The 20015-nt window shown below is 44.4% G+C and overlaps 3 protein-coding genes across 3 annotated transcripts in view; 1 reads left to right on the top strand and 2 right to left on the bottom strand.

The window, feature by feature from the left end:
* LOC146644518 (ERC protein 2) overlaps positions 1–20015 on the top strand; it is a 169770-nt gene that overhangs the window by 2131 nt on the left and 147624 nt on the right. Inside the window, exons 2-3 of the mRNA XM_085393471.1 lie at positions 2742–2765; positions 2877–3632. Coding sequence (XP_085249597.1) covers positions 2742–2765; positions 2877–3632 — 780 coding nt within the window. The remainder of the gene's footprint in view (positions 1–2741; positions 2766–2876; positions 3633–20015) is intronic.
* On the bottom strand, positions 8653–11854 carry LOC146644519 (protein NYNRIN-like). The gene is made up of 2 exons (XM_085393470.1): positions 9110–11854; positions 8653–8829 (listed from the first exon to the last, which is right to left on the bottom strand). Exon 1 carries the CDS (start codon positions 11044–11046, stop codon positions 9619–9621), a length of 1428 nt encoding a protein of 475 aa, XP_085249596.1. The 5' UTR covers positions 11047–11854; the 3' UTR covers positions 8653–8829; positions 9110–9618.
* LOC146644520 (uncharacterized) lies at positions 14122–16974 on the bottom strand. The gene is made up of 2 exons (XM_085393469.1): positions 16474–16974; positions 14122–16112 (listed from the first exon to the last, which is right to left on the bottom strand). Exon 2 carries the CDS (start codon positions 15733–15735, stop codon positions 14122–14124), a length of 1614 nt encoding a protein of 537 aa, XP_085249595.1. The 5' UTR covers positions 15736–16112; positions 16474–16974.

Genomic DNA, 20015 nt, shown 5'->3' on the forward strand with positions numbered 1-20015 from the left:
CCACCCATTTCCTCTGCATATCATGCCCCTCACTTCACTTCATACCTTTTGTTTCTGACTTCAAGGTTGCACTGAAAGGCGTCTGTGCGGTTCATTTATAATGATGTTTGCGAGGCTCCCTGTGTTACCATGGGAACGTGCACTAGTGGCATCCACTCCAAGTTTCTAAAAACCCTCACATCTACTCCTGAAGAGACAGTGACTAGTCCTGTCCTGTGTCACCTGTCCCTGGAGTGTGGTCCATTCAGTTCGAGGCATTATCCATTTGTCTGCCTCACTGAACAGCTACTGGATCGTATCTATTATCCCTTCATCTGAATTCTTTGTGTTTTTCATCCTGACAGTATCTCCATTTGCTTTTTAAGCTTTTTTTCCCTTCACGTGTCTGTTTTTCTGATGGAAACACCTTAAAAGTCGTTGTATACAACATGAAACTCATCTAGAGTCTCTCACGCTAAGAAATCGCTGTAGCAACTCCACTCCCAGATTTTTGTATTGTTCTTTGAACCAAGCATGCAAAAACCTTGATCATATCTTCCAAGTCTCCCATCTGACTCCTCCTTCTTGTAACCAAGGAGCCACCTCTGCATTCATATTTATAGCTTTTTTCATCGCACATTGTCACAGAGTGTGAGGACACTGTGACACATACACGCACACCTACACACGCATACACACATTCTTCTCATTTCGAAAGCAGCAAACTTTATAAAATAAAGCAGACTGTGTTATTTGCACAAGTCACGCTGCAGCACCCTGCCCTCAAGTGAAGCTCGTAGAAGTTAATATAAAGAAAATGCTCATTAGCTGTTTGCTGGAGCAAACCTTTGGGCTTGATCACGCCCTGATTTTTAATTTGTACAGTATTTTTCTCGTGAGCGCAATAATAACTTTAAAAAACCTGTCGCCTTGTTCTGTCTTACTCTTACTTGCGCTGTCCCCGAGCAGCTACTGATGCACACACCTAGTTAAGCTTTACCTCATCACAGTTTTCAGTCCTGACTAGTTGTGAAATTCCTCTTTTTTGTCTCTCCCTCTTGACCTTTACTATAACTCATAAGGCTCACAGCCCACATAAAATATAACATGTAAAATCTGAAAAAGACTTCTTTTAAAAAACCCTGCTTTTAGAGAAAAAAGCAGCTGTATCACAGGGAAGATGTTATTCTTAAGCTTGCTAATCTCCCGTATCGCCTCCGTCTCCCCTCCCTTCTTTCAGCCTGTCACTTTCCACCTCTTTTTTTCTTCATTTCCCCTGGATATTTTCTTTCTTTCCTTTTTGCTCTTTGAGAGACTGTGGAAAGAGTTCAGTCTGGCATGAGAACTTTGTTATTAGCATAAGGAATGTCACCTCTTCTCTCAGCAGCAGTGACCAGTTTTGTCCCCTAACCATCTGCCTGTTTTGCTTATGTTTGCGTCGGCTGCGTGTTTGTGTGCGTGCGCAGTTGCACGTGTGTATTTGTATCTTGGTTGTGTACGTGTTTGTGTGTAGGGCTCTCCTCCCACTCCGACTTAATATTCAATGCTTGTTGTTGCATTGATTATCTGTGTTCACCCTCGGCTGCCTCCTACGTCTCCACTCCGTGTCCTTGGCTCCATGCACCTTCTGGACTGGAAAAAAGAGCTTAGAATAATTGAGTAAAATAAGTAACACCTTCACACTGATTAGAAGATTGTAATTTAACTTTCTGATAAATCATTGTCTGAATTTTGTAAGTTGCTGTTTGTGTGTGTGTGTTTATTTAGACTATACTTTTTTTGAGCACAGTTACAATTTCATGTGTCTTTTTAAGCACTGATTGAATTTCCAATCAAAAACCAGGAAGCTATAAAAGCAAACGAACATAATATATTCTGTGTTCTTTTGCCTTGTGTGCTGCAAAAGCAGGAATGTCAAAAGAAATTGGTTGCCCCCAGCAACACACGGACATTTAGCGGTTAGTTGTTAAAATGGTAAATATATTGGCGTATTGGTTAGTCATTGCAGCGGAGAACCTCCGCAGCCTTACGGTTATGAGTCAAGTTCAGCAAATTTTGTTTAAACCCACAGAATTTATTTTAAGTTCCAGGTTAAGCCCTGCCAAGGTTTTAGATGCATTTCCATTCTTTATCGTGAAGAATTGAAAAATATATTTATGAACCTATAAAGGTTCCCCCAGTTGTTCTATTGATTTTAGCTGAACGTTAAAGGTTTTCAAGGTCTCAACCTAAAAGTCAAATCTTGGACAATTATATGAAATGAATACAGGATTTTTGTTAATAGTAATGATAAGAAGAGAAAGAAGATGAAATCACTTCACAAAGACACAACTTTTTGTTTTCTTGCTGTCTCTGTGTTGCAGTCTGTTATGATATACTCACAACTTCACAAACCTTTGAACTTGGGAGGAGTAAACTTACTGTTAATTTGAAATATGGACTCTCTTTAGGTCATTTTACAATATTCATAAATTTGTTTACATCAGTTGATTTTTTATTTCTATATGGAATTCCTTCGTACTTGAAACTCTTTCTCAATCCTGTTGCTCTACTTGCAAGTAGCACAAAAGGAGCTTTTGTGTTCTCCATGTGCTTTGAGGAGAAAACCCGACCCCTTGTGGTCATAGTGTGTAACTAGTCTCCAAGAGCTTTGTGAATTAAGATGTCTAAATGAATCTAGCGAATGGTTATTTGTTCCTATCATGTCTCACTTTTGGCTTCTCATGTGTCTTTGTGTCTTACATCATCTCTCTCTGCTGCAGCCTGGGAATAACAGAAGAAACAAGGTCTGTCTTCATATACCGTCCCATACTTTACATATGTGTGTTTTCACATGTTGTGCAGATTTGCTCATGTTTATTTAATTATTGAATAAATGGGAACTTTGTCTTTTATAGCAGCTTCCTTTAACAGTTCAGGAGCTTCAGGAGGAGCTGAGGGCTCATAGAGAGATGAACAGTCGCTCCCAGCAGCACCGTCAGCAGGGGAACGCCTATCGAGAGCTCCATATGGACCAGGACCTCAGAGGGGGACTCAGCCCTGGCCACAGTCCCAGACAAAGCCCCAGCAACCTGCAGAGTCCTGGACCAAAGAGCAGCCCTAGAGCCAGCCCATCCAACACCTACAATCCAAGGCAACAGGAAGCTGACATCATCATTCACAGCCCTGGATACGGCTGTAACACTGCAGTAGCCGCACAAAGAATCAGCCCAGCTGACACCCTTCAGCGTGGGCTGAGGAGCAGCCCAAATCAGCCTCTCTACAGTCCTAGCCAAGGTCCCGGGATTGTACCCAGCTCTGGTTCTCTTCACCCTTGTAGTCCCTGTCAGGTGCCTGGGTGTGACGGCTTTTCCTCACCTCCTCCCCTGGTTCCATCAGAGGAGAACTTCTTCCAACTGCAGTCAGAGCACGAGCGGCAGGCCAAGGAGCTATCCCTGCTGAGGAAGACCATGGAAGAGATGGAGATGAGAATTGATTCTCAGAAGCAGACGCTGGGCGCCCGGGACGAGAGCATCCAGAGACTGTTAGAGATGCTTCAAGGCCAAAGCCAAGGTCAAGGTCAGGGACACTGGGGACGGGGACAGCGGACAGGCATAATAACCATGGCAGCACAGGAGGCTGAAGCCCAGCTGGAGAACGTGCATTTGAGAGAGGTACACTTTTTCCTGCTGATATTTATACACATCTGAACCATTCATCTGCACTGTCAGAGCAATTTTAAGAGAAGGCTGAGCATTATGCACTTTACACTTTAGTGTAGAATTCTCGCAGGTTGAATCACGGTACTCGGTTGAATTTCCTGAATTACCTTTCGATTTAACAGTCACTGAGTCAAATATCCCTCATTACCAAATGAAAATCCTTGGCAAGTTAAGCCACTGTATGATCATATGCATATCATAAAACATTAACACAGCATGTCATTTTCAACACCAAAACATTGTCTGTTCTGTCTGTTCTATAGGGTTTTAAAAACATTTTCACTTTAAAGCTGATGCTAAACTATTTGTGTTGCTAATGTTAATTGATGAGATTACACACTTGACTTAGGTGTGCATGCACGCCTAATCTGTATACATTTGTGTCAGTTTCTATGTATTAAGCAAAATGTGGGAGCAGGAATCAGCTCAGCAGGTCTTATCAATGGGCCAGATTAACATACGGCGAGCTCTAAGCCTGCGTTGAGCCATGCAGTTTTATAATCTGTGTGTACGTGTGTCCTCCTGAGTATACTCATATGGTAGCTGAACAAACAACAGTTTCTGTGCTGTTTGCAGCATTTGATATTCATCTTTAATTCTGCAGCCCATGACTTGTTATGCCTTCAAATAAATACTTAACTAGATAAATCAAAATTGAGTTTAGCCAATGGAAAAACAAACACTTCTTCAGGTGCTCATACGTCTCTATTGCCCGTTGTTTCTTTTCACAATTAGAGTTTTATTATGTAGCAGCCCTGCAGCCAGTGCTGGTGTAGCACAGGTGTATCGGTATTCTCTGCCATTAGGGGCAATACTAGGCTGCTCTGTGCTCCTCACTACTGCCTTATCTATTTTTAACTCCTAAATCTTCTTAGCCTTTAATTTCTCTACCTCTGTGTGTGTGTGTGTTTTATGTCGGTGCATGCTACCGATATTGCTTGTATCATTCTGTTCTTGTTTTTCTGTCTTTGTTTGTCTGCCTCTCTGCGTCTGCTGTGCAAACTCAAAAACAAAATTGTGTGTGTGTGTGCGCGCGCGTGTTCGTGTGTCTGTGAATGAGCATGCGTACACATCTGGAGCCAATCGGCTTAGTGTTTTCAAGTGAGAACACTCCCTCTCTGGGTGGCTGATGGGATATCCGCCCATTTAGTCACTGTGGTGATTTTGTTTAAGGGGAATGTGGGTGTTTCAGTCCATGCTAATGCAACCACTGCTGTGTATGTTTGGGTGTGTGTGTGTGTGTGTAATGTGTGGGACCTAACCATGCTGTGTGTGTAAGAGGTGAGTACCTGCTCACACACACTGCGTGCTGTGCTATTTTTAAGTACTGGACAGCTTAACATATGCTAGGAGGAGGAGGGGACATGTGTCAGGGAGAGAGGGAGAGAGGGAGTTCAGATTTTAGAAAGTAGAAAAACATGCTGTGTTTGTCTGAATATTAATGTATGATTAATGAGTGAAAACAGCCTGACCTCCCTGATTGAATAGAGAAGTGATTGTTCTCTCAGTTTCCCCCCCAAGTTTCCCAGTTGTGTGTGTATATATGTGTGTGTGTGTATATATGTGTATATGATGTCTTTGAAATGTTTCTTCCCTTTTTTGCCTTCAAGAAAATAGTTTGGTGGTGGTAAAAAAGTGGAAACCTTTTCCTGTTGTTTAGTGTCACTATTATTGACTCATTAAGATCTCCATCTAAACATGTTAGGAACTTAAACATTAATTAATTGATTGGTACAGTATCATCAAGCCTAGTTTGCGGACACAGGGGATACAGTCAAACTTATAGATAAATCTCTCTCTCCTCGTATTATTTGGTCAAGTGTGCAAACGTCTTTATCAAATATAAAATAATTTAAAATGCAGCAAAACATACATAATGCTAAAAAAAGAATTCAGTAAATAGGCCCCCTTCTGTATATTCTTACTGGTCAGACTAAAGGCCTTTAAAATCACTGTATATTGCACATTTTGATAGTGAATTGGTGTGAATGGCTGCATTAAGGATACCTGAGTTTGAAATAATATTTTTAACAACGAATGTTACACGTCCGGTGGGTAAAATTGCTAAGACAGACTTGTGCCTCCTTTTTTTCACTATCATGGCGCTGCCTTTTGAACTGCCAGGATGTCGTTTCTCTTAGTTCCAAAACAAATGTAAAATTTTGTTTTGGCAGACTGGAGGACAGTTTTCAGTCTCCAGTTACTTCCCGAGCCTGTGTAGATCTCTATTACATACTGCCAGTCAGCAACATTTTGTGGTTTGCCTCTTAAAAAACCATTAATCAGATAATCAGATTATCGTAGTCTTTTAATGATGTAACACCAAGTTCCTTTGCAGTTTTAGGTTCTGGATGTTCTTTGTAGATCCAAACATGTTACCGACCTGTTGCCATTTAACTAAATGTGGAATTTTCCACCACATATTTGTTGTGTGTAACATGTCATAACTTTGCCTGCTCCAGCTTTGGTCTTTTTTGTAACCATGTTGCTGCCATCATGTTTCTCTTCTTTCAGCTGCTCCCTTTAAGCTCCTCACAGTTTCAACATTTTTCTAATATGTTTTTCAGTGTAGCTCGTTCATCACCACTGCCTTAAACATTTGTTAAGTAGTTTAATGCATTTGTCACTTTGTGGGTGGTGATGAATTAAAATGCTCAGAGGTTGTTTTATCCAAGCAGTAGCCTACTTCCTGTGAAGGCATCTTGTAATTTTTGCTTTACGTTGCAAAGGCGAGTCGGTGACGGTAGCTCAGCTGTTGCCTCTATCTGGGACCACTGCTGTCAGCTTTTTGATTAGCTCCACAGGAAACTAGCCCGACTTCCTTTCATTACCGCACCCATTACTCCTCATCTAAATCTAAATCTCAGCTTGTTTACTTTAAACTGAGATCATAAACGCCCCTTTTTTCAGTTTGCCTCTCATTTTCATTTACTTATTTTTTGCTGGAATGAAGTGGCCTTCTTAACTCTGTGCTTTATCGAAGGAAAGCTGAAGACATCCATTAAAGTGTGTTTGTATGATGAAAATCAGAGGACTGACGGATGTTTCTCCGCATACCATCCAGGACAGACGACGGCCATATGTTAAATCACTTGAACCAGCTGTTTGTGCTTATGTGTGGATTTGCAGTGTGTACGGATGGAGAGCGCACTCCATCACTCCTTCACCTGCTGATGTATGTTGTCACATGTATGTTGTGTGCACAGGGGTGTTCTCTCACTTGTGTTTCCTGTTCAACTTTGTCACTGATCCGAATACCTTAATTGCACAAATCCAGCATAGAAACACTGGCACATGTTTCTCAGCCCATTCATAGCACTCATAGACTGATCTGGACTAAAAATGATTTGGATCCACACATTTTAGTCACTTTTAAAAAGTGTTAGTGGGCCACCTGAACTTTTGCAGTACCAGCAAGGTCCACAGAGTGGCAGTGTCCTATCAGAGTTTGACCACTGCAGCGATTACAATCACAAACTGAGCCAAAGTTGTGTGTGATGGGACCACATACACACACACAGAGACACACACACGCTGAGAGGCATAAATCTGGGCCTAATTGACTCTCCCCAGCCGTCAGGTCCCTGCAGACCCAATAATAACAGCCTCACCACTGGTCTGTTCCTGCCCAGACCTGACCTGCTGCCAAATGTGTCCAAACACACACACATTCACACTTTCACAATGAGTTTTTTACTTGGAGATGGCATGTATTCTTTATACGTAACCTACTACAGATGCCGTATGGTCAGCCGGGGCTCTAAAGTTCGGCCCCCTATTGTATCTCGCTCGGTGTGATCGTTTAAGGCTGCGCACTGCTCTGTTGCTGAGAAAAAGGAGTCCCTGTTGTTCTGCTTTTATATACCATGACTGGCTTCAGAGCTTCTGCTGCTTTTTTGGCATGCCTTTATCTCTTTAGCTTTCCAATGCCAGCATGTTGGAATGAAGTGGAAATTCGTGTCAGCAAATCTTTTTTCTTTAATCTTTTTCCCGCTTTTCCTTTCTGCTTACTTTCTCATGCCACCAAGCTCAGCAGCAAAATATTGATGTCTATCCTGCCTCTCTGTCTGGATATGTTTGTCTATGCACTATTTCTTTTGTTCATCCCAGTGTGTTTTGTTTTTTGAGAAGCCAAACTTTCAGCCTTTGCTATAGAAACCCATCTCAGCTACCATCCGAAGACTACTGCAAATAACATCAGCAAAAAACTCACATGCATACACGTATACCAATTTTCCCTTTTCCTCACCAAAACATGGGCACCACCTACTTGCCATGCTCTGCTAATTTCCCAGAATGTCTGAGTGGAAAAGTTTATCAGGACAAGATTACACCCCTCAAAGCTTCTCCTCACCTTGCAACCTCCAACTATTTCCCAACAAAAGTCTTTGATCGCCGCAGTTTTTCCATTTATCTTTTCAAACTTTTAATCCACCGAGCCGATAGGCAGACACATTTGTGGCAAGCAACTGTTTCCTTTTGTTTTTGACTTTTTTCTCACTGATGTTGAGGGGATAGGAATGCGATTAGTGAACATACATATATGTGTGTGTGTCTCTATCAGTGCATGTTTCGGTGTGTGCACGCTGTACGTGACACCATTGCCTTGAGGCTAGAATTGAACCTTTTGACCGTATCCTTCACTCAGGATGCCGGCACTTATTGCTATAGTGTTACGTTTGATCCTATTCATTCCATATGCTCAGTCCCTCGGACACATGTGGAGCAGAGAGGACGGTCTTTGATGACGTTCTCTCTTGCAGGGCTTCGTTTCCCCACTGAGAGACACAACAGTTTGCAGAACTGTTGCTGATAACAAGTTCATAGACACACTTTCTCAGAGGAACCAAAGAAAGTGTACAGGCAGTCAAAAAGACAGACATGCGCATTGTGACAAATCAGTCACTTTAATAAGGACTTGAACTGTGGTGGCAGTGGGAATGCTAGTCTGTGGGAGGCATGCTCTTGTAGCTGTTGCTGTTCTGAGAGTCTATTGTGCAAGTGGTGTGATATGCCCATGTAGAAAGGACGGCACTGCAACGCTGGACTTGCCCTTACTCTGGGCTCCCTCTTTATTCTGGCAACTGGTACAAAGAAAACAGCACACAGTCTTCATTAACAATCTGCAAAGCAACTGCAACATTCAGTTCTGTTAAAAAGAATTAGAACAATCACAATCTCATAGAGAAGCATTAGAGCTGAGTGCAAGTCAAAAAGCACCCGACTAGCTAACGAGTATTAGCTTAGCATGCTAACTAAAAATGCTACTCGTGAATAAAGTTACTACCCATGCATCAAAATGCCTGTAACTTTCGGGATACATGCTAGTACTGCTTACAATCAAAATACATGTTGACAATTACCACTATGAGGGTGTTTTCATTAATACAATTACAAAATTGACAACAGTATCGCTCACTAGCACCTACCACCAGCTTGGGAGTTTTTTTCCTTTGCTGAGGCATGCGCTGTGCAGCAATTTGGAACCTTAACAGTTGCAGTTGCTGTGTTTGTCCACCAGGTGGCTCCAACTATTCACAAAGCACATCAATTTTGAGGAAATTCATTAAGCTATTTTCTAACTCTGTTACATCCACCCCCGCAGAATTTCACTCAAAATTAAAGATGCACAACCCACAGCATCCACCAAAATCAACAAAACAAAAGAGAAACCCAAAAGAAAACAGACCCGACATGGTTATATAGACACACCAACTCAAGAAGTATCCCCAAAAGGATGAAGCAGAGTGAGCGGCGCCAACTCACTACCAGCTCCTGGATGCAGGATGCCGTCTACACCCCACACAAACCATGCCCCACAGAAAAAGAAATGTCCCCACATCGGGACCGAAGTTCAAACATGGTGGTGCAATGGAAAACCAGAATGGAACAAAGAATACACCAAACTGGAAACCACAATGTAGAAAATAAAAAAAACTTACTGAAAAGCCTGACGTAATGACTTAGAGACTTTGCCAATCATCTGACTTGCATCATTAACAACCTCTTGAGTGGACATTACATGGAGCAACCGATTGACTGGTTTGACAATGCGTCCAAAACGAGATCTGACTGGTTGTACATCGCCAGGACCAGAGTGGGTGGAAGGTGTGAGTTGTCTGTTCCCTCCCTGAGTGATAGTCGAGGGGGCCGATAAGCAGTCTCGTTCAGAGGTCACTGAACCGGCTTGATGGTGCAAATCACTCACACTCTCAGGCTCATCAGCCATGCTCAAAACATGACCAGAGGGCTCAGCGCCCTCACAGCTGTCCGAACGTGCAGCCGACAATTTGTCAACCCATTGCCGAGTTCTGTTCACAGAATCCCCACTCTCTGAGAAAGACAGCAATCCCGTCGCATCCATGGCATCGCCAGATCCAGCTTCAGAAGAAGACTGAAAGGTGCGATCTGCGTGACTGTCCACGTCCACAGGCAAGAAGTTAACAAGCATCAACAGGTTACGGTGCACAACCCTCTCCTGTCCAGTGATAGGATTCTTGATCACATATGTGTGAGTAGCAGGTTTCACACCAACGACAGTGTATATGGCGGACTCCCACCTGTCTGCTGTTTTTCGCTTCCCTCTCTCACGTCTGTTGGAAACCAGGACTCTATCACCCGTAGCGATCAAGTTCCCCTTCACACGGCGGTTATAGAGCTCAGCCTGACGTCTCTGTTCTTTGTCAACATGTCCTTGAGCAATAGCCATTGCCTCTTGAAGATCCTTTGTCAGGGACACCACGTAGCTATCATAACAACCGATTTCAGGATCTTTCAGTATGTTTTTGAACAGCACATCAACTGGAAGACGGGGGACCCTACCAAACATGAGATAGAAAGGAGCGTAACCTGTTGTCTCATGCACAGTACAGTTATACATGAATGTCAGGGTCTGGAGGCGCCGGGGCCAGTCGTGTTTCGCATCAGGAGGGAGGGCACGAATCATGTTGCCCAGTGTCCTGTTAAAACGTTCCACACTACCGTTGCCCATTGGATGGTACGGCGTCGTCCGAGACTTCTTCACACCAGCAACCCTGAGCAATTCGGCAACCAGCTGACTTTCGAATGATGCGCCCTGGTCAGAATGGACCCTCTCTGGGAATCCATAAATGCAGAAATACTTATCCCAGAGTTGCTTCGCAACCTGTTTAGCAGACTGATCTCGGCAAGGGAAGGCCTGGGCCATCCTAGTAAAATGGTCTGTCACTACCAGCACATCAACAGGTTTCTTGTTAGAATCCTCCGCAGTCCAAAAATCAATGCACACAATTTCCAAAGGTGCAGATGTCTTGGATACTCTCCAGGGGTGCCCTCCCCTCAGGATCAGCTGCCTTACCAATGACACACCGCTGGCATTGTCGCACATAATCCTTCACATCTCTGTCAATGTGCGGCCAAAAGAACCTCTGGCGGGCCAGACACAAGCTCCTAAACTGCCCCTGGTGGCCAGCATTGTCATGTGTGCCCTGGAGGACCTCGGGTTTAAGGGCATCAGGAACAACAAATTGGTATCTCTTCTTCTTGGAGACCTGATCCCTAGATACTCTGTAAAGGACACCATTACACATCGTCAGTTTGTCCCAGTGTTTAAGGTACCTAATGACCATGGCACACTCACTGGATCTTTCCCTCCGGGAAGGTCGACGGCCACGTTCCACAAAGTACAGCACTCTGGAGAGGACAGGATCCCTCAACTGCCCCTCACGAAGCTCACCCTCAGAGAACACAGGTTGAGCATCCGTTGCAGGGAGAAGTAGCTGTGGAAGCTGTTGGAGGATGTCAACAGCACGCGTTCTGGCACCCGACTCCCAAAGGGTATGTGTCTCAAAGATGGCAGAGACCTCTTCTTTAGTCAAGGACTGGTTCTTAGCATGCACCGACACATTAGGCTCCTCCTCGACCTGGCCATCGAAGAGATGTCGACTGGAGTTCGACTGTCGAAATGCCTCCTGTACTGAGCCAACAGAGATGGGAAGAGCTTCTCCAACTAGGTTGCTATAGGGACAGCAGAGCAACCTCTCTCCGACAGCCAACTTCACAAACGGTCGACGGCTTAGTGCATCTGCGACAATGTTCTTAGAACCAGGGACATATTTGATATCAAACTCGTAAGATGCCAGCTTCGCCACCCACCGCTGCTCACAGGCGTCCAGATGAGGTTTAGTCATAATGTGTGTAAGTGCATTATTATCAGTCCACACCGTGAAGGCATGTCCCTTGAGCCAGTGGCTGAACTTGTCACACACAGACCATTTCAACGCAAGGAATTCAAGGCGATGAGCAGGGTACTTACGCTGGGCACGGGAAAGGGATTTACTGGCAAATGCAACTGGTCTAGCCACAAAATCACCTTCCTGAACTTGTGAAAGAACTGCTCCCAGCCCATCCAAGGAGGCGTCGGTGGACAAGACAAAAGGGCGAGCAAAGTCAGGATGGGCCAAAACTACTGAGGACACCAAAGCAGCCTTCAGATCCTCAAATGACTGTTGATGATCATGTGTCCAGTCAGTAGGTGTCAGCTTCCGAGATTGCATAGCACGGCTCACACGTGCCCGCCCCTTGCGCTTCTGCTTCTGGCCAGACAGAAGGTCAAAGAGGGGCCTTGCCAAGGCAGAGCAATTGGGCACAAAATGCTGGTAATAGTTCACCATCCCCAGAAATGATCTGACACGGGACTGTGACGGGGTGATCCCATCAGGCTCCATTAGGTCCGCAATGGTCATATTGCTGACAGCCTCGACCTTAGCAGGATCTGTGGACACACCAGACTCATTAATGATGTGCCCGAGGAATTTCACCGTCCTCCTGAGAAGCCAGCACTTCTTTGGGGCCAATTTCAGGTTGTGTTGGCGAAGTCGGCTGAAAACCATTTCCAATCTCTCCAAAGCCAACTGCTCAGATGGTGCAAAGACCAACAGGTCATCAAGGTAGCACAGCAGGCTGAGGAAATTTTGATCGCCAAAAATGCAGGTCATCATTCTCATGAAGCTGGCTGGGCTGTTGCACAAACCCTGAGGGAGGCGGTTATACTCGTACAAAACCCATGGGTGTTGTGAATGCAGAGTATTTGCGATCCTCCTCATGTAGCGGCATGTTATAGAAGCCAGAAGTCAAGTCCATCGTGCTAAAAAACGCATTGCCACCAAGGGCTGCCAAGCAATCAGCTTGATGTGGCAGGGGATGAGCGTCCTTTAGCGTCCGCCTGTTGAGCCATCGAAAATCGGTGCACACTCGCAAGTCGCCATTTCTCTTCCACACAAGGACAAGAGGTGAGGCAAACTCGCTAGTAGACTTCCTGATTATGTCTCTCTCCTCCATCTCGTTAAGAACCTGGCGGAGCTTGTGGTATTCGGCAGGAGGCACACGCCTGTAGGGGAGACGAAATGGCCTGTCATCTGTCAGTCGAATCCTGTGTACAAAGCCCTTAGCCTCACCACAGTCCAGATGATGGCGAGAAAAGACATCTTGATAATTGACCACAAGGTCAGCCAACTTTTCTTGCCAGTCCGATGACACATCACAGGATTTCAGGTCCAGGTCACCCAGGCCAACACGGTCCAGCCTCTCCTGTACAGTACCAACATCCACTGTGGGTACAGATGTCCCAGTGGGCTCTGTACGAGTAGACTGTTGACTGAGCTCTGGAACCTCCATATCCTCCAATGCAAGGCAGGTGTAGACATCAGCAAGCTTGGCATTCCTCCGCAGAATAACAGGGTTGTCTGTGACATTAAGGAGCTTGAGTGGGACCCACCTGTCTCCCCAGAGAGGAGTCACCACTCTAGCGACCATGATGCCCCTGGGTGCAGAGCGAGAGGTGGTTGGCTCAGTAACTACAGTAGAGCCGGGAGATATCTTAACATCTTTCGGAAGTTTCCCCCATACAAGAAACTCACTGTTACCTGGCAGGGTGACAGCCCTGTTGCACCTGACTGTGCCCACTTTGTCTGGTATCTCAGTACCAGACCAGCGTTCCAGGCCAGCAAGCAGAGAGAGGAACTGTTCAAGTTCCTGATGCCCTGAACGCGACATCGAAACTGCCTCCCAGTAGCTTGCATCTTTCTTGAACTGACGGATTAAATGTCTGATGACATTCGAGCCAACTATTAAGTCATCTTGTTGATTCTCAACAACAAAGGTTGGAACCAAGATACGACACCCATACACTTCCATGTCAAGCTCCACCACTGATTTAGGCTTCACTCGTACACCACCACAGCCAACAAAAACAACAGTGGGTGCCCCCTGATTTCTCAAATCAATAGCACCAGCAGCAGCAAGCCTCTGCAGCGCTACTTCACTCAAAGAACAGGCCATTGAACCACTATCCAACATAGCACCAAGGGATGACTTGCCTTTACATTGTCATACAGTTCTGCTGCATCATGTGTGTGGGAGTGTTCTTCATGACCTGTACAGCCTCCCTCAAAGCACAGGTCGTCTAGTTTCCCTGGGCATTGTCACCCGTAGAGGCCCCATTGGCACACGAGCGACGTGTGTGACCGGGCTGAAAGCATGTGAAACAGAGTCGGGCAAAGCGGCAATGGGACTGTGTAGTGTGGTCCTCCTTATTACAGACCTGACAGCTCCTGCCATTGAACAAAGGGGCCCGATTCTGTACTCGTCTGCCACCCTGCCGTGAGGGGGAATGTCCATCCCCAGCCTTCGCTTTATTCAACAGCTCCCTGAGCATCGACATCATCTCACCAAGCACAGCATTGTCGCTGGGCTGCTGACTGTGGGGGAACTGCTGCTCAGGAGCAGGGAGGGCAGACTGCTTCTGGTAATGCAGGGGAATAGTCTGGCATCTATTCTGAGTTGAGGTCGTCGGATTCCGTTCCCCATCCTGTGACAATAGAGGAGGAACAATGGGACAGCTTGGAGCAAGAAACATCTGCTGCGTCTGGGACAAGAGAGGAGAGGGTGAGACGGAGGGTCCTACCCCAGGTGACGGGGGTGACGTAGGAAGCGCGTCAACACCAGAAGACTTCCTGTCATCGTTATTCAAGAGCTCAACACGCGTGTCATCACGAATTAGCGCTGCTGCATGGGCCTCAACCACGCGCACTCTCACAGAAGACACCCTCTCGCGCCTATACTCATCTATCCTCTCCTGAATCTCCTTGCACGTCCACTCATGTATCTGTTTGTACTTAAACACAGATGCGAGCTCAGGATCTGGGCAGTGTTTCACAAACATTTTAGCGATCTCACCACCAATGTCCTCCATTCGCCTGCCTTGACGCTTCAAACCTTCCTCAGCCATATCAGCAGCCTTGTTGAGGCGTATCCAGTAATCAACAGGATTCTCCCTGTGAGAAGGCAGAGTTGAGTAGAAGTCCTGCAGGGGTAGGCAAGAGGAAGTGCTGCTGAAGTACCTTATCAGCATGTTGAATATGACATCAGGGGCGCAGGAAGTAATAAGCGCAGGATCACTTCTCAAGCCTATCTTAACTACATCCCTGGCCTTCCCCATTAGCCTCCCCATCACCTCCTCTGTCTGCAACGACACATCAAGACTCTGCTTCCTGATGTATGATTTCATCAACTCAACCCATTCAGTCACTGTGTACTTGTCTGTACCATCACCCCTGAAAATGACAGGTTCCCTGTCGGATTTTACAATAACACTGAATTGAGTGTTTTCACTAGGTGTATTCGTATCGCCACCCGAATGTGAAGTCTGGTTATGTGAGTGAGCATTATTTCGGTCGACATCACCAACAGCTCCACTAGACATAAGTCTGGCCGCAATAGATTCACCTATCTGTGAACCAAGTTGAAAGATCATGTCACTAAACTGGTTTAATGTGTCATTCCCATCACCGGGAGTGGAGTGACGTGCTTCGCCCCACAGAAATTGCCCCACGGGAGACTCATCCGGATCTAAATCCGACCCAAAGGCTCCAACCCTCCCAGGCAACACAGGTGAAGCTCCCTCATCCCTCCCAACTGACCCATGTGACAGTAAATGAGCACGTGCTGCACCTCTACCCCGCCCAACAGAGGAGAGAACATTTTCACATATATCACTCAGCTGGAATTTGCTTGCCATATTAGCATATAAACAGAAAAAAAAAGGAAAAGCAAGAAAAACAAAACAAAACGTAGACAATAACAAATATTCAGAGTTGCAGGTGTCAGCACAAGCAGTCCGGAGAGAGTCCCATCAAATCAAAGAACAAACAGTCCAGTACCTCAACGTAATTCACAGTCCAAGACGAGCAAAGGATGAATCTTTAAGCACAATACACTGCAACCTGGGTTGGAGATCTGCATCAAGTTGATCTCAAATCACAGAGTCACGGCACCAATGTAGCTGTTGCTGTTCTGAGAGTCTATTGTGCAAGTGGTGTGATATGCCCATGTAGAAAGGACGGCACTGCAACGCTGGACTTGCCCTTACTCTGGGCTCCCTCTTTATTCTGGCAACTGGTACAAAGAAAACAGCACACAGTCTTCATTAACAATCTGCAAAGCAACTGCAACATTCAGTTCACCAGCTTGGGAGTTTTTTTCCTTTTTCCTTTTCCAAACATAACACTTAACAAATGACTAAGATATATTTATACAACACAACATCAACAAAATCTTTATTTTAAAAGTTCTAGCTGAAACCAAACTTGTGATCGTATAGTAGCAATATTATTTATTTATTTTTCTCCTTTTTCCTAACCAACAACAACAATAACATATAAAAACAGCTTTTCTATTATAAAACAATCATCATTGTTCATCATTTTTTTTCCCTCTACAACAGCATCAATTAAAACTTATACTTAACAGCGCCTACCTGGTACAAAGAAAACAGCACACAGTCTTCATTAACAATCTGCAAAGCAACTGCAACATTCAGTTCTGTTAAAAAGAATTAGAACAATCACAATCTCATAGAGAAGCATTAGAGCTGAGTGCAAGTCAAAAAGCACCCGACTAGCTAACGAGTATTAGCTTAGCATGCTAACTAAAAATGCTACTCGTGAATAAAGTTACTACCCATGCATCAAAATGCCTGTAACTTTCGGGATACATGCTAGTACTGCTTACAATCAAAATACATGTTGACAATTACCACTATGAGGGTGTTTTCATTAATACAATTACAAAATTGACAACAGTATCGCTCACTAGCACCTACCACCAGCTTGGGAGTTTTTTTCCTTTGCTGAGGCATGCGCTGTGCAGCAATTTGGAACCTTAACAGTTGCAGTTGCTGTGTTTGTCCACCAGGTGGCTCCAACTATTCACAAAGCACATCAATTTTGAGGAAATTCATTAAGCTATTTTCTAACTCTGTTACACTCTGACAGCAGTAATCCCTCCTTATCCACAACTGACACGGACAAGTGGATAAGGTCCTTGTCTGCTGTCATTTCCACTCACTGGCAGAACTGACAACCTGTTGCTTATTTATGATTGTTATGCTTCATGGCATGATGAGCTGTTTCAGTGCATTCAGTCTTCTCAGTTTTAGGCTTTGGTGTGTACATTTATGCATGAACAGTGATGCAAAGTTATAACAAAATAAAACACTTTATAATGTTTTAAGCATTTTCTGTCCTGTTAGTGTAATATTAGAGGTAACTTTTGAATGGTGAATTCACTGAGCATGTGCTTTTTGTGGTTAGATTATTATTAAAATACATGTGTGGATTCACTCTATAGATCACCTTTGTCATTCATTAGTTTACTGTAGCAGTTTCCAGTCCCGCACAAACATCTTATACATTGAGTTCTCTATAAAGACGACAGTGGTGCTCTGCGGTTCCTTAAAATCAAATGTTTGTGGAGGATTGAAAGCACAGTATCACAGAGGTGCCCCTTTAAGCAAGGGCCACTCCCTCATTACCAAAACTGATCCTCTCCGTGCTCTGGTCAAGCCGCTTGGTGGCGAGAAGATCAGACTGGTTGTGCTGGGCGGTCGTGTTGTAAACATGTTTGACTCTGTGGGTGCAAAACTGCATTTCTTAAAAACAACACTGCTCACAGCAATGTCCTTGTGAAGTAGTGTTTCAATGAATTTAGGCAGGCACGTCTTTGTATGGCATCTTTGTTAGACACATGTACCTGCACAGAAATGAGATGTTAAACTCGTGGATGCTCGGGTAGTGGCGAGGCAATTTAAAGCTAAGCTTCAGTGATGGTAGAGAAGTGTGGGGCCATTTTCTAACAGTAACTTTAATGTGTAGGAATGTGTGTGTCTGTTAGCTTGTGTGCTTTTTGTGTAGGCATAGCTGTAGGTCAGAGCTACCATTAATTATTGATATAAAAAGCTTAGCGCATGTGCTGGCAGAAAGTGTTGCTAAGCAAGAGCTTTAGCATGCCAGAGACATCTGCGAGAGAGAACCAGAGAACAAGTGAGAGATAAGAAATCGAAAGATTGAGGCTGAAAGCAGGATAGAGGCAGATTCAAATGACCTAACGCTAAGTGTGTCAGGTACCTGCTAGCAAACCGAGACAGAAAAAGAAGACAGAAGAAGAGAGGGCAGAGAAAATAGACACCTGCTGCTGGAGATGGAAAAAGGGAGAGCTTCAGATCGGGCACCAGCTGACCATAGATGAACTTTGTTTTGTTTTGCAAAATTCGAGACAGAGAAGTGGATAATGTAATGTTACATAACAAAAGATGATATAAGGACAATGTAGGAGAGATAAAACTGGTGACACTGATCGGTGTGCCTTTTGAAGTAGCTCTGACGCTCTTAGAAAGTGTTAAAGATGATGAGCCGTCAGGCTTATTTTTACCGGGTCCCTCCCCAGGAGCTTCATCGCCGAAACCAGCTCCAGGCCGATCCGGCCAAAACCAGGGCTCTGCAGACTGTCATTGATATGAAGGTAGGACTAAGAGTTACTCTCACAGCAAGAGCTGTTTTAAGTAATAATGTGCTGGAGTGTGTGTACTGGTGCAATAGGTTTATCTGAAATTCATATATGTCTGAGTTTTTGGCCGTTTATCATAAATATGAAACAGTTTTTTTTTAATCCAGCTAATGTCACCATTTTATTTCAGCAGTGTTATTTGCTCTTGCATTTGTATGTTCAAAACATCATTTTAAGTACACCTAGAATGCGCGTAACAGCAGCGGATCTCTCTATATAGCAAAGATGAACATGAAGAAACAGTCTGGAGAACTTTATGTTATAGTTACCTTGCATCTGCATGGCAGCCATGCCCAAGTAAAGTCCATTATTGGCACATGCGGAGTTGAGCACTTATTCAATTTGTTTCAAATGTCACATATGGAAGCTTTCACTCTCATCGCAGCCCTTTGAAGTTGTCAGTGCTGTGAAAAAATGCAGTTGCCTCCACATGTGTCCATGTGCACACCCACGCACACACATTTATTGTTCATTCAGCAAACACTTGCTTTAAAAGTGGATCCTTTACAGCAAAACCACAGTTATTTTTCACACATACTCTGTGATTTGTCTGCCTATTAACAGACTGCACATGTGCTAGCTCACGGTGCCTCGCGGTGTTTTTAAGGCGAGAAAGGGTCTAAATTAAATCTGACTGAATTCATTAGAAACGGGCAGACAAACACAGTTGCCAGGAGGCTTTGACGTATTGTAGGGGAGAGTAAGAACAAAAGAAAGTCATCTCTAGCGTTGTTAGTAATGCGTGATTGCTTTGTTAAACTACCCTGTGTTGCTGTTGCTGTAATCAGCGGTGACATGTAGTGTCCACAAATTAGTTTCAGTGTGTGTGTTGCTTCGTCTAAGTGTTGGATGTGTCCACTTTGTAATTACAGGCGACCACCCCCCCTTTTTGTTTTGATCCCGATGTTATCTGGCAGGTACAGTACTGAGTCGACACCTTTTGGTCTTGCTGTGAGCTCAACACTCATACAGTATTTCTGTTTCTAGCTTTCAATACCATGAATTCAGTTGAAATGCAACTTGGATGTCCCATAAAACTTTATGTCAGTGGTTTTAAGATCCAGCTTTTATGTAGTTCTAATGAATGTTTTATATGCTAAAATATGCATTTTGCTTCCTCCCCCTCTGTTGTGCAGGAGAAACAGATCAAAATCAGACATTTTTATAGACGTGTTTGTCTCTATGGTTTTATGTGTGTGAACTGGATGCGGCAGGAGGACTCCCATCACTGTCTGAGTGCCTTACCTTGACTTTTTCTGGGTACATGTTGAAAGTTTGCATCCTTGCATAGACTCTTTCTGTGCGTGTGTGTTTTGTATATGCATATGCTTTATGCATTTCTCCTTGGTCTTTTGTGTGCACTTTTATGCAGCACCATGTGCTAGGCAAGGCTGATGTCATAGGATGTAATAGAGGTCAGATGCTTACATGTTGCCTATGGTTTCTGCTGATGGC

The sequence above is a fragment of the Rhamphochromis longiceps genome, linkage group LG20, assembly GCF_057381845.1.
Source record: "Rhamphochromis longiceps isolate RC_006_pf linkage group LG20, R_longiceps_female_GT1.1, whole genome shotgun sequence".
Taxonomy (NCBI): Eukaryota; Metazoa; Chordata; class Actinopteri; order Cichliformes; family Cichlidae; genus Rhamphochromis; species Rhamphochromis longiceps.

What these genes read in the sequence shown, in the direction of transcription:
- LOC146644519 (XM_085393470.1), bottom strand. Translation starts at nt 11,046, where the DNA reads ATGTGCGACAATGCCAGCGGTGTGTCATTGGTAAGGCAGCTGATCCTG.
- LOC146644520 (XM_085393469.1), bottom strand. Translation starts at nt 15,735, where the DNA reads ATGGCAAGCAAATTCCAGCTGAGTGATATATGTGAAAATGTTCTCTCC.